Here is a 13,515-nt window from a genome sequence, read left to right as displayed (position 1 = left end):
ATTTTAATCTATTCATTATTTAATTTGGGCATATTCTTAAACAACTATATCAAACATCTCACTTATACCTAATACCCTACCTATACTAACCCAGAAGATAATGAACATGAGATCATGGAGCCTCCCTGTAATGATCGTGTTGCATCAAGTTTGATGCAAAGTTTGGGTCGAGATCCGACACATAAATGTAAGTTAACATTCTGTAGGCCTAGCTGGCTAACGTACCCGTATTACGAGATCGAAGAAGGGGGCGCTAACGTCAGTTCTATGCTGCCCATACTACTAGATCGACGAAGAAGAACGGGGCGTTCCAGCCTGCGTAAACGAGAACGCCCACCACACGAGAACGCCGGGGGGGCGTTTTAGTCTGCGTGAACGGGAACGCCCATTTGTGTCTGCAGTCGGATGATATTGCGATTCATTGCATCTCGTAGAGTAGCATTCACTGGTAGACAGGCAGGCCTCTAGATTGTTTATTATGATTTAATGAAGTGTTCCTATGTGACGCTGATGGGCCCTGGTTGCTGCTAAATGCTTGTTGAAAGTGCATTGTGCACTTTTTGTATGTAGCTACAAAATGAGGGTGGATATCACTTTATAGTTTATAGGCATTATATACTAATAAGAATCATTGACAAATCACATTCCCCTTTTACCACCACAGGACGCACCTCACCAGTATCAGAGCAACAGCTGTGGGGTGTTTATGCTGCTGGTGAGATGCATTATTTTCAGAAATGATGACTGATGACTAGTTTGTAAAACAATTAACTCATTTGTATGTTTATTTCAGTACGCAATGTATTCTACCCTCAAAAGCAATATGATTTCAGTGAGGTGAGTTCTTTCAAATCTCAATCAGATGTGTCGCATGAAATATAAGGCTTTTAATAATTTAGTCATCCTTACTGGAGGCTACAATTAACATGCATCATAGGTCATACACATTACTTTGTCTTCAGGTACTGCACTTACGGGAGGAGATGGCTACATCTTCACAATCATTTACACTGCCATAGTACACTGCTAAACAGTACTGTAACATGGATTTGTGTTATGCTATGAAGTCATTTAAAGCATAACTTTACTTTTCAGGGGGACATGCTCTCTATCAGGAGGTGGTGGTTGGACAGCTGTTGGAGACCTTTATACTTGAAAGGTTTATATACTGTGTCCATGTTGCTATTTACTTATTTTTGGTGCTTACGAAGATCGTAGCCAATACACTTGTCTCTCTGTCTCTAGCCCTGCAGAACTAGCTGGCTCCTTCTCACCCTCTCCATCTCCCCATCTCAGTCACACCTTCCAATCACTAAGCAGTGAAAGGTATTACATACTATGTCCATACTTTTCTATTTACATATATTCTCTCTTGCTCTTTCTCAGACTTTTGATCGATCAGTGACTGCCTTTTTGTTTAATGGTGTGGGTAGTGTTGGTCTGGGCTTGTGTGATTGAATTGAAGGTTGATTATAATCCCTGTTTCTCTCCCTCTCTCTCGCTCTCCTTCACTCTTTTTCGGCTCTCGCTCTCTCTAGCCCTGCAGGACTAGCTGGCACACCAAGCTCACCCTCTCCATCTCCCCATCTCAGCCACACGCTCCAATCTGGCACAACAGAGGACAGGCCATTCTTACCACCCGAAGTCCTTCAGCAAATTGTACAAGAGACGCTGAGACTGGACATGGCGATGCTTGGCGTGTTCAACAGGGTTTCAAACACATTCCGAGAACTATTCAAGCCTCTCCATCCTTCCATATATATAAATGACAGTTTGGCAGGGGACATTAAGCTTAATAAAGACAATCTCATATACATAACGGTTAGAAAGATTTACAACAATGCAGGCTGTGGCAGTGGCCTTGCGCTACGCCTCAAAGGCTTCTCAAAAAAGAAGAATTGGCCAAGCGCACCCCTGGTACTGAGGAACGTTGCATATGGCAGGTTTGTCATCAAAGATGTCTGCCTAGCATAATGTTCTTTTATTACTCCTTTTTTGTTTTATTTGGGACGTCTTTTTTTGCAATCCCTTCCATTTGTAAATGTACATACTACTGTAGTAAATGTATCTGCCCAGAAATGCTGGTATTTTATTACTCCTTTCTTTTTTGTTTTTGTGACAAATGCTATACGATGTATAACATACATTTGTGCCTACGATGTATGTTGTAAGGTTAATTGTTACAGAGCAATTACTGTATTTTGTCATTATTGAAAACATTCAGTGGGAAAAGTAAGTGAACACTTGGGAGTCAAATGGTCTACTGTTTGAGCCTTCATAGTGTCTGGTAACTGGATTTGAACTGCATAATGTCCCAACTCCCAAGTGTTATTTTAATCTATTCATTATTTAATTTGGGCATATTCTTAACCTCTTAAACCCGAGCGCCCCCGGGGGCGGGGGCAGCTGCGCCAACGTGTGCTGTAAACAGCTGTAAACAGCACCACCTATGGCGACACATTAGTGCCATAATTCAGTAATGTGATAAAAGATGCATTCGGGCGTATTATATTATTCCCCACGCGTAGATATTAACTGCGAGCGCGCAAATGATCTCTGCGCGCGCGCAAATTACCTCTGCGCGCGCAAAACAGCCTCTCGCGCGCGCAAATTACCTCAGCGCGCGCAAAACAGCCTCTCGCGCGTAATAGCCTCTCGCGAAAGATGTTTTTACGCTCGCTCGAATTTAATTTTGGCACTATGGGGGAGGGAACCAAGGCAGGGCGGGCTTTCCTATGATTGGCCGTTTTTGAAGCGCGATATTTGATTGACAGCCCTCCTCTCATTCAATTCTGAATTGTACAGTAAATGGCTGAAACGATAGTTACGTATTGTAACTCCAGATTCTATGAGTATAGGCGCAGCCTTTTAAGTGTCGGCCTCATTGTCCTTTAAATAGCTGAAGAAAAGCTGTTTATTGGGAGCAGAACGTCTGCCGGCGCCCGACTATATCTGCGAAAGGCAGACGTCGTTGAGGCACGCCGCACGCGGACGTAATTGAGGCCCACGCTGTTGGTGGTCGGGGATTACACATTTTTCAGTGCTACGGCTCACGCCTAGGGATAACCCAATAGCGATAGCCTTAAAAGGCTGTGCCTATACTCATAGAATCTAGAGTTACAATACGTAACTATCGTTTCAGCCATTTACTGTACAATTCAGAATTGAATGAGAGGAAGGCTGAGGAGGGCTGTCAATCAAATATCGCGCTTCAGAAACGGCCAATCATAGGAAAGCCTGCCCTGCCTTGGTTCCCTCCCCCATAGTGCCAAAATTAAATTCGAGCGAGCGTAAAAACATCTTTCGCAAGAGGCTGTTACGTGCGAGAGGCTGTTTTGCGCGCGCTGAGGTCATTTGCGCTCGCGAGAGGCTGTTTTGCGCGCGCAGAGGTAATTTGCGCGCACGCAGAGATCATTTGCGCGCTCGCAGTTAATATCTACGCGTGTGGAATAATATAATACGCCCGAATGCATCTTTTATCACATTAGTGAATTATGGCACTAATGTGTCGCCATAACCACCATGCTCCAACATGTCCATGGTGCATACCCACGTAACGGGAAGAAGCTCGGCTAAAAGCCCATGATAACCATTTTTACCTAAACAAAATACAATTCTAACACCAAGCAACTAAATGAGCCCATAGCAAAACACGCAAAACGTGCATGCGCTCATACTGGCCGCCGCCGATTTCGCTACTTCATGCCACCCGAACAAACTATATGTCATATGAAAGCTGAGGCTTCACAGATTCCAATGATATAACGGGCATCACTCTACGACGAAAACTCACTGAACTAGCAGCCAAAGAAGAGCAAAATAAATAAACAAATAAAAAACGTTATACAATGTGATATTTTTGATTGGCGAATAGTGTTTTTTTACATGAATTTGGGTCCCTCGATTTGACTGTCCCTCGACTCTATTGGCTCTAACGGTTCGATAGAGGGGTCAATCATCCAAATTGACCAATGGATACCCAAGATATCTTCCAGGGTTTGACTGGAAGGTCAGCATAATTCGCGCCAGAAGCGCCGAGAACTTTCTGAGCACTCTTCAGACACTCCGGCTAGATAGAGACATCCGCTCCTACTACACGCTTATTACATCGTTTGCATTTCTAGTTAGCTGGTAGTTAGCTAGTTATTTTGTATTTTCTTGCCTTTTTCTTCTATTTGTTATTATTTTAATATAAATAATGGCAGGCAGGAGAAAGACCTATACTTTTGCGGGGGCATTCGCTATCATTAGCGACAGTGGGGCTACTGTAGTCCCTCTTGAGTCGTCGTCTGACGTCAGTGACTTGCTGTTGCCAGAACTGGACACGGACAACAGTGATTCAGAATATCGAATTCCATCACCTGAAAGGTATGTAATCTCTGTTATCGATTACTTATTGATTTGGTGTCAAATTGACGATCTATCACCTTATTAGATATTATCTATCTATCGATCACCCTACTCACTCTACTCATTCCACACACTCACTACCGGTACTCTTTGCCTTATATTTATATTTATGATATTATTTGCATCAATTATCATTATCAATATATTGTACATAGTTTATTTGATACTATCTCTATCCTTTCTTCTCTTTATTCCTTTTTGCATTGTTGAGACGACCTAGCAAACCAAGCATTGCTGTGCAAGTGATAAATAAACTTGGATTTGATTTATTATCCTGCAATGAATTTAGTAAATGCACACACTCAAACTGGTGCAAACTGGATTGTTAGTTGACTTCCCCAGTACATGTCTTGTTTACCCCAACATATTGTTACTTGTCTGTTTGAAGTTACATTATTTTCTTTCTTCTTCTTGGGTTCCACAGTGATGATGATGCTGATTATGAGCCACCTTCATCGACTGCTCCTGCTCCAGCGTCAGCCCCCCCACTTCTGTTTATATATATATATGTATATATATATATATATATATATATCTTTATCCCTAGTGATTGTAGTTTTTCGCTGTGTTTTTACCTTTTGTTTTTACAGTTTGGTTTTATTATATGTTGTTCTCAAATATATCTGCTCCAGTTGGAGTCAAACTTCATTTCGATTGTATGGTTTTCTTTGACTGGGGAAATGTATAGAGGTCTGGGTGAAATTTCAAAACAAGTCAAAACTGTTGAATTTGGATGGAATGAATACCTCAGACCTGCAAACTCCTCAGAGGAAAAAAGGTGACAGTGTCACGGGGGGATTTTTTTTTTATTGTAATATACAAATAACACTAGTCTGAGCGTGACTTAACAAAACTCAGCATACTTTATCAAAAATCAATGTCAAAACATCCTTGAGGCTTATAAAAAATATTTTATTTACAACTGTCACAATTTTTTTATTATTATTTTTACTTATTGGAGAGACAAAAAACTATTATTATTCTGTGAAGTTGATGAATTGTCACTTTTAGGTTTTCTACCCAGTTACCAAAAAAATAAACACTTGGAATAGTATGCGCTGTGGCAAGCACATGGTTTGCATGCGTTACTTCGAAGGCAAAAAAAATCAAAAATACAAGAAAACACAAAAACCTACATTCAACCAGTGGGGTATGGCCCCTGACTCTCTGAGGAGGTAGGTACCTCCAGGTACCCCCTCCATGCCAGGGCGCCCTGAATTTATGTTTATTAACAGCTCCTCCACCGGGGTCAAGACAATTTGAGGGCCAGATCCAGTCTACCGACTGTCGGCCTTTTCACGATTGGCTTAAAAAATTTGCTTATTTAAATTTATACCAATACGATGGTGGGAAAAGCTTACCAGTTTGTATGTTTTTTATACTTCCTTTTTATACTTGATCCGCTGACCGCTTGGAAGCCATCGGAGTACATATTTTTTAGAAGAAAGGGGTTATGTGGTAGGATCTTTAAGAATGCTTAACTGGGATATTTATATATTCATGGCTCAAATATTAACGATCATGCTTTTGACGTGTAACTAACGCATTCACACGGTCAGCGATCCGCTGCCAGGCTTTGGTTCTCCGGGTTGCAGAGGCTTTAGCGTTCCCTTTTCTTGTGATAATGTCCTTCTCCTCGTCATAGCTCCCCAGGAGAACCTGAAGTTCCATTTCATTGAAATAAGCGGCCCGTTTCGCCATTTCGATCTGGGTTTCCATGACCCATACATCACGTCTTTTTAGGTTTGGCGGTGACGCGCACGACCCTGTGTTAACCAACCCCGAGTTGGTTGAACTAATGCATAACCGCTGCTGTGGAACCGAAAACTCTGGGTTAGTCGGCACTGGGTAAATCAACCTAGAGTTCAGCGTTAACTCAGTGTTTGTTAAACCTCCGTTCGTGGAACACCCCTCTAGACGAGTGTTTCGCAAGCTCTCTTGCGTTGTTTGGCCGCATGCATGCGCGGTAGCCAGGCGACCGCCTCATCCAATGGCTCAGTTGGCGCTGTGTGCTTCAAGATTCCGATTGGCCCAGAGAAATTTCAATTATAAGAAAGATTCTGAAGCAAGTGCTGAGATTCCGATTGGCCCAGAGAAATGTCAATTATAAGAATGATCGCCGAATGATCGCCGAAAAGCGACAAGTTTGCAGCTTTGATACCTATAGTGATATGTCAGTGAAATAAAATTAGTTTTACAGTCTGGTACCTTAGAAAGGTCAAATGGCACTGATGGTGCCCAAAAGTGCCCAAATGGCACCATTTAGTCCGTCTGGACCTACCTGTACTAAAACCTCTCTAAAATCACTTTATTTACTTGATTAGCATTTATCCTGGAACAGGGTACTCATCAGATGTTGTTACATGTTTCCCTAAAGGTTCTGGGCTACTATCCCATAGTTTCAAGGTGGTATTCACTCTAAATAATGTGTTTTCTCTAGGCGAAAATTGAAAATTGACATTTCTTACTATGTTCTAGCTGAATTTACTCTGACACAGTAACATCTATATTGATTCTGACACTTCTGCAGCCACCTCACAGGTGTTAGCTTCTTTTTTAAACCAACTTTATTTATATAGCCCTTGTAGTTGTGGAGGCATACTCTATTCATTATGGGCATGTCATTTCGGGCAGGAGGCCTGTGAAATAGGCCTAGGGCTTAACAGGTTAAACAACTATATCAAACATCTCACTTATACCTAATACGGTAATACCCTACCTATACTAACCCAAAAGATAATGAATTTGAGATCATGGAGCCTCCCTGTAATGATCGTGTTGCATCAAGTTTGATGCAAAGTGTGGGCCGAGATCCGACACATAAATGTAAGCTAACATTCTGTAGGCCTAGCTGGCTAACGTACCCGTATTACGAGATCGAAGAAGAAGGGGGCGCTAACGTCAGTTCTATGCTGCCCATACTACTAGATCGACGAAGAAGAACGGGGCGTTCCAGCCTGCGAAAACGAGAACGCCCACCACACGAGAACGCCGGGGGGGCGTTTTAGTCTGCGTGAACGAGAACGCCCACCACACGGGAACGCCCATTTGTGTCTGCAGTCGGATGATATTGATTCAATTTGGACTCGCCCCCGATCACCCCAGTGGATGTCTGATGGAACTACAACCAAGATCGGTTTTCGTAGACGGGCTCTGGTCTGGCGTTAGCCAGGCTATTCCTACATAGGAGGGGGCGTCGAACCTGACTCGCTCGTTTGGTAACTGGAGGCGGGGTACTTTCAGAAATGCATATCTCACTCAAAAAATCATGTACAGACTTTTTTCAAAGTTTGTATGCGTGTTGGAGCACCAGAGACCCAAAACAACACCCAAAATCCCAGAAAAAGTGTTGTTTTCATAATCTGTCCCCTTGAATTTAAACGATAGATAAAATGCAGCTACTGGTGTAAAATGTCATGCCCCCCTTAAGAACAATGTCAGTTTTCGTTTAAAATATAGATAGGCTTGTATTAAAAGCAATGCTTAAGTTAACACATTGAAAGTGAAGTGAACACATTGAAAGTTATTATATCAACAGACTACAACTACCCCCACGGGTCAAGTGTTACTTACTAGTAATTTATTTAAAGAGAAATATGAATGTATTAATTGCTATCCATTAATAATGTAGCGGGGGTTTAATACGTATGCGTAATTCACACACACACACACACACACACACACACACACACACACACACACACACACACACACACACACACACGCATACACACGCATACACACTCACACGCAAACACACACACACACACACACACACACACACACACACACACACACACACACACACACACACACACACACACACACACACACACACACACACTGCAGAAATATAGCTAGGCCTATTTAAAACTAATGTATGAATGTCCATGCATGTGGGTGCGTATATTCCTTTAACCAATGGCGACGCAGGAACAGGGTCACCTTCCACGCCCCCTGTTCACGCAGACTCAGTCAAAGCCTGCTTGTAGCCATTCTTCCTCCCTGAGATCAAAAAACTCTCACCTTAGAAAGGTAAGATTATTTGACCTTTTCAAATGTAGGCAGCTTTCCAAATGGTCTCGAGAAAGTAAACTACGCAAATATAGTTTTTTTGGGTGAATATTCGCTCCTACTGCCTTTCATTGGCAGTGTTTTTTGCAACCGGCAACACAACAAGCTAGCCAAAAGCTAACCCCAGCTGTGACCCAAAAATCCGGCGTTTGGGTCACAAATATCCTATATTAATAAGTATATACAATAGTTGTATAACTGTCATGTCTAAATTCAACTTTCAAATCAGTGGACAATATAAAAACCCCTATGGACTCGTGTAGTGGTGTTCGTTTCATGTTCAGTTCTACTTAAAGCCAAATTGCAAGCCATTGCTTTGACTTCAACTAAGCCTTCCGGGTCACGTTATCCTTCTTATATCCATTAACCTTTTGATAAATTATTCTTGAAACAACAGCTGGTTTCAAATGTCTTTGTAAACCGGAAGTGAGAATCTATCGCACTATTACCAAACATCAGCTGCTGTATAATGACTATTTAGGGAGAATTTACAGATATTTACAACGATCCAAAGCCAGGCCTGTATATAATTCATCTTCAACACTGTAAACAATCACAGTGGTACAAAATCTAAACCCAAACTAGAATACACCACCTATTGTTTTTCACTTTATTTTCCAATTTGGTGAACTGTGGGATTCAAACTGGATTGTCAAGTACTTTTGTGTTTGGTTTGACCCCAGCTCTCTGGAGCTCACCGCCCCACAGTAAAGCTGTATAAACACCGGGTTGAGGGTGCGGACGGAAGCGGAGCGTCGTACGGGGAGTTGCGGAGTGACCTCGCCATGAGTTACAAACCCATCGCTCCCGCGCCGTCCGGATCCAACCACACGCCTCCTGGTAAGCCCATATTAGGCATGCAAAGGATTCTACGATCAGGCCTGTGTTGTCAGCGGCATTAACGCTTTATCCAAAGCTATTGTCTTTCAAGTCCTTCAGTTATGAGCATGGGGTTAGGGCATCTTGCTCAAGGGTACCTACAGGTAGTCTGTTGACGGTTGGACCCAGAACCTCTCAAATGAGAATAGAATGCCCTATTTTGTAGACTATTCCGCCTAAACTATCCTACTAATGTTTGAGAACATCAATAGGAAGGTACTGCTTTGAAAATGTCGTATTTCTCCACCTTCCTAGGTTCCAGCGTGCCCTCTCCGTCGTTGCCATCCTCGTCTAACTTTAGGCCAGCATTCAGCGACTTCGGCCCCCCATCTATGGGCTTTGTCCAGGTATGTCTCTGATTAAGGTCCCCCCCTTCTATAAGTCTTGACCAGGTAGGTCTCGTAGCTTTGTCCCCCTTTCTAAAGCCCTTGTCCAACTATATGTAGGTAGTTGTGGTAGTTTGGTCCCCCCCGTTCTATAAGCATTTTCCAGGTAGTTCTGGTAGCTTGGTCCCCCCTTCTATAGACTTTGTCCAGGTAGGTCTGGTAGTTTGGTCCGTCCTTCCATGGGCTTTGTCAAGGTAGGTTGGGAAGTTTGGTCCGTCCTTCTATGGGCTTTGTCAATGTAGGTCTGGTAGTTTGGTCCGTCCTTCTATGAGCTTTGTCCAGGTAGGTCTGGAATTGGTAGTGTGTCCTTATTTGGGCTTCTTCATCTATTTTATTTTGGTTTTCAGTTCAGTGCATGTACATTTATGCCAACGAAAGGAGGTACAGGCGCACAAACTACTCAAAAAGTTGACCGGTAGTCTTTTATACCAGACTAATGTTCTCAATAAAATTATTATTCAGGTGTGGGTTGCAAGTTTTCATTGTAAATTGCTCTTCAGTATATTCCGCAAGCCCAGAGCATTTTTTTCGGGGCCAAATAATGGATATCTTTGAATTGGCTGGATTCAGAATATCCTTGGATTGTCTGCTCTGCACACACATTCATTAGTTGGTGTGTACGGTTACATCATAGTTTATTTTATATAAAATTTTACGTCAATGTATTTAATAGGGATGCACCGAAATGAAAATTCTTGGCCGAAACCGAATATACTGAAACAGTTGGCCGAAACCGAATACCGAATGTGGCTTTTGCTGTTTTTCATTCATTTTGCTTTAATTTTCACCATTGCATAAATCAAACAATTAAATGTCCTTTATAAACTTTTTTGTCTTGCTTTTCAATAAAAAAAATCAATAACAAATTTGATACAAAATATATATTTAATTCTGAACGTTTTCTAACATTCCAGCAGACCTTATAGCAAGAATTTAAGAACAATATACATTTTTAATAAATTGGTAAAACACTTTTTTTTTGTTAGGTGTATTATTTCCGGCCTTTTTACTCCTTAGGCCAAAACCGTTATGTTTTGGGCCATTTTCGGCCGAACATTTTCGTTGGCCGAATATTCGGTGCATCCCTAGTATTTAACCGTTGGATATTTAATTCCCTGAACCTCAAGCTATTTTTTAGTTCACGGTGAAAAAGTAAAACATTAGAATGACTAAAACACAACCTTAGAAACTGTAAAAGTTGCTTAATAACGGTTTGTGGTTTAATGTGATAAATGACTTGTATCGTTGATCCCCAACACCTGCGCCCTCACAGCCAGTCAAGGTTTCCCAGGGCTCCACCTACAGCGAGCTGCTCTCTGTCATCGAGGAGATGAGCCGGGAGATTCGCCCCACCTACGCAGGAAGCAAGAGTGCCATGGAGAGACTAAAGAGGGGTACAGCTCACTTTAACTATTGTTCATAATAGAAAAGGGTTACATGTTCAGTCCAACTGTGGTGAAGCACCACAGCTTGGGTCAGGGGTCGAGTAAGCAGACCCAGCAGTCCTGCTATATGGCACAGAACCTGGGCCAGAAACCAAGAACTGCCTTGTTTTGTGTTTCGTCAGAGTACCACTGTAGGTTGATCCGTCATACATCTTGAAGACACTCGTACGTTTTTACATTTTTCAAGCTGCTGTAGCGACGATTGGGTAATCAAGGGCGGGAGCAATTTTTAAAAAAAATGAACGACCCAAATTACCCTTCCCTCACCATTTTTCCACACCATTTAGAAGTGAAATGCCATGGCATTTCTTATAAATTACTCAAATTATAGCTCTTAAAGGATCAGACTGGTCTGGGAGATAAAAGCCTCATTAGTCTCCCCTGGCTTCACTTAACCGCTGTTTTCATCATTTCAAAAATCACAATGCTCCTCGGCAGAATTTGCACTCTAAAGCCCTTTTGACAAATGATATAAATTGCGGATTAAGCCTGTGGGCCAATTGTGTTTCTTTAACGTGGTACGTTTAAAAACCTTAAGGAACCATATATCTAAATGAAGGGCTATAATCTATAGGAGCGATTTTTCCAGGGAGGGGAAAGAGAAAAACATGTTGGGGGAGGAGTTTAGGTGCGAGATGGGCAGATAAAAGCAGGCAGACTGCAGGAAGCTCTAAAGCATTGGAGTCAGTGGGAGAATTTTTTTTTTTTATGTTGTTCAATACCTGGTATGAAGCAAATAGAGCAATCCTGTCCTGATTTGAAGTTTGAGGTTAGTGATGTTTTTACGAAAAGTTCCTTGTTCGGGTCGGCCTACCATAAGGATCCATGCTGCGTCAGAGCGATATGAAATGTCAACTAACGTGAATGGATAAATAAAATACATTTAATCAACTTCCTTGGGCTGCTTGGCGGTCCATGCGGTATTTTGCCCTCGTTTTTTATCTCCGATATGCCTACTACATTCACAGCAAACTGACATTCATTGAGTATTGTCCGTGACTGTGATCCCACACCTGGTGAACTGCAGGGGGTGCAGGAGACCATGTGGCCAAGTGCCGGACTGACGCCTTGCATCCCGTTAAACTGTCCCCTCTTCTGCTCCTTACAGGCATCATCCATGCCCGGGCCCTCGTCAGGGAGTGTCTGGCAGAGACCGAGCGGAGCGCACGCACATAACGCTGTTCACATTTCCCCCCCCCCCCCCCCCCTCCCCTACCCTCCCTGATCGATGCCTTCGCTAAGGTCTCGTCTCATCTCCACCTTTTAGTCTCCCATTCTGAGCTCCTATCATTTGCATTTTATAATCTGCATTTCTCCGCACCATGTCTGTCTTCACCGGGTTCGTTCAATGTTTGAAGGTTCAACAGATTGGAGATGGATGTTGTGGCCAGACTGTAGGGATGGGTTGGGTTGGGTTGGGGTGGGGGGGCTTTTTAACTTGTTTTGGAACAGGGTTTGGACCTGGTGTTCGGAACTTGTTTTGGAACAGGGTTCGGACCTTTGGACCTAGAAAGGTTGGGGTTTAATTAAAAATGAGGCCCAACGCTTGGCTTGAATCTCTGAACAACAATCTCCAACCAAGGGCTGAATTTTCTATCCTGTTTTTTCTGTGCAGAAATAATGTGCACCTCCTTGAAAAACCCTAATGACCTTTGACCCGTTTTTGTTCTGTTGAATGCATTTTGTAAGAGCAACATTGTTGGGAGTTCTCACACCCCAAACTCCCTCTTTCCATCTTTCCGTTTGTCAGTTTGTTATGGCAATTTTGTAAATGAGATTTTTGCAGATCCGTATGTATATCTAAATTAAATAAAAACAAAATCTGATTTGAATTATGGTGTCCCGACTTTTTCCTACAACAGCCAGTCAACAATTATTGCCATTTAAAGAGCAAGTAAACCCAAACCCGTTTGTTTTAAACATGCTAATTATATGGTATTTTGATTGGTTATTAAATATAGAGCAACCATGAATAAAACCGTGTTTCGGCCTGCCTCCCCAAAACACTGATCGATACACCCTGCTCCAAACACGGGTGGCGTTCTTTTCACAAGGGAATGCCTTTTGAGACCCTCCCTACTAAAAGGACAAAGTCCCGTTGAAACAGTGACTAACTTGCTCTTTAGAGGGGCACCAACACAATTTTCTAAGCATGAGTCTGCCTGAAAAGTGCTATACAAATAAAGTTGCATTGCCTAATATAAAGGGAGTATTGCTTCACATGCGCATTGGGAGACAGCTACCCTTCGAGGAAACAATTGTTTCAAAAGACTTGTACGAAGCCGTTCTCTTCCATTAGAAAGCCTTTAGAACCTTTTGAT

At 42.4% G+C, this 13,515-nt stretch overlaps 2 protein-coding genes and 2 long non-coding RNA genes across 4 annotated transcripts in view; all 4 read left to right on the top strand.

Moving 5' to 3' along the window:
* serping1 (serpin peptidase inhibitor, clade G (C1 inhibitor), member 1) overlaps positions 1–13,515 on the top strand; it is a 52,002-nt gene that overhangs the window by 17,194 nt on the left and 21,293 nt on the right. The window lies entirely within an intron of this gene.
* Positions 787–2,186, top strand: LOC132453683 (uncharacterized). Its single transcript, XR_009524774.1, has 4 exons — positions 787–837; positions 1,096–1,159; positions 1,246–1,326; positions 1,539–2,186. It is a non-coding gene; the product is annotated as an uncharacterized LOC132453683 (long non-coding RNA).
* On the top strand, positions 8,304–13,026 carry cdk2ap2 (cyclin dependent kinase 2 associated protein 2). Its single transcript, XM_060047272.1, has 5 exons — positions 8,304–8,445; positions 9,168–9,324; positions 9,619–9,710; positions 11,023–11,143; positions 12,303–13,026. The coding sequence occupies exons 1-5, from the start codon at positions 8,332–8,334 to the stop codon at positions 12,368–12,370; spliced, it is 552 nt and encodes a 183-aa protein (XP_059903255.1). The 5' UTR covers positions 8,304–8,331; the 3' UTR covers positions 12,371–13,026.
* On the top strand, positions 9,717–10,574 carry LOC132454099 (uncharacterized). Its single transcript, XR_009524872.1, has 2 exons — positions 9,717–9,911; positions 9,957–10,574. It is a non-coding gene; the product is annotated as an uncharacterized LOC132454099 (long non-coding RNA).

Source organism: Gadus macrocephalus, chromosome 3 (genome assembly GCF_031168955.1).
Source record: "Gadus macrocephalus chromosome 3, ASM3116895v1".
In the NCBI taxonomy this organism is placed as follows: domain Eukaryota; kingdom Metazoa; phylum Chordata; class Actinopteri; order Gadiformes; family Gadidae; genus Gadus; species Gadus macrocephalus.
Note: the sequence above shows the minus strand (reverse complement) of the source record. Positions and strands in the feature narration are given on the sequence as shown.

Coding starts and splice junctions, on each gene's coding strand:
- cdk2ap2 (XM_060047272.1), top strand. CDS start 8,332: ATGGCGACGCAGGAACAGGGTCACCTTCCACGCCCCCTGTTCACGCAG. Junction 8,446..9,167: donor AAAACTCTCACCTTAGAAAG/GTAAGATTATTT, acceptor GTTTGACCCCAG/CTCTCTGGAGCTCACCGCCC. Junction 11,144..12,302: donor CATGGAGAGACTAAAGAGGG/GTACAGCTCACT, acceptor TGCTCCTTACAG/GCATCATCCATGCCCGGGCC.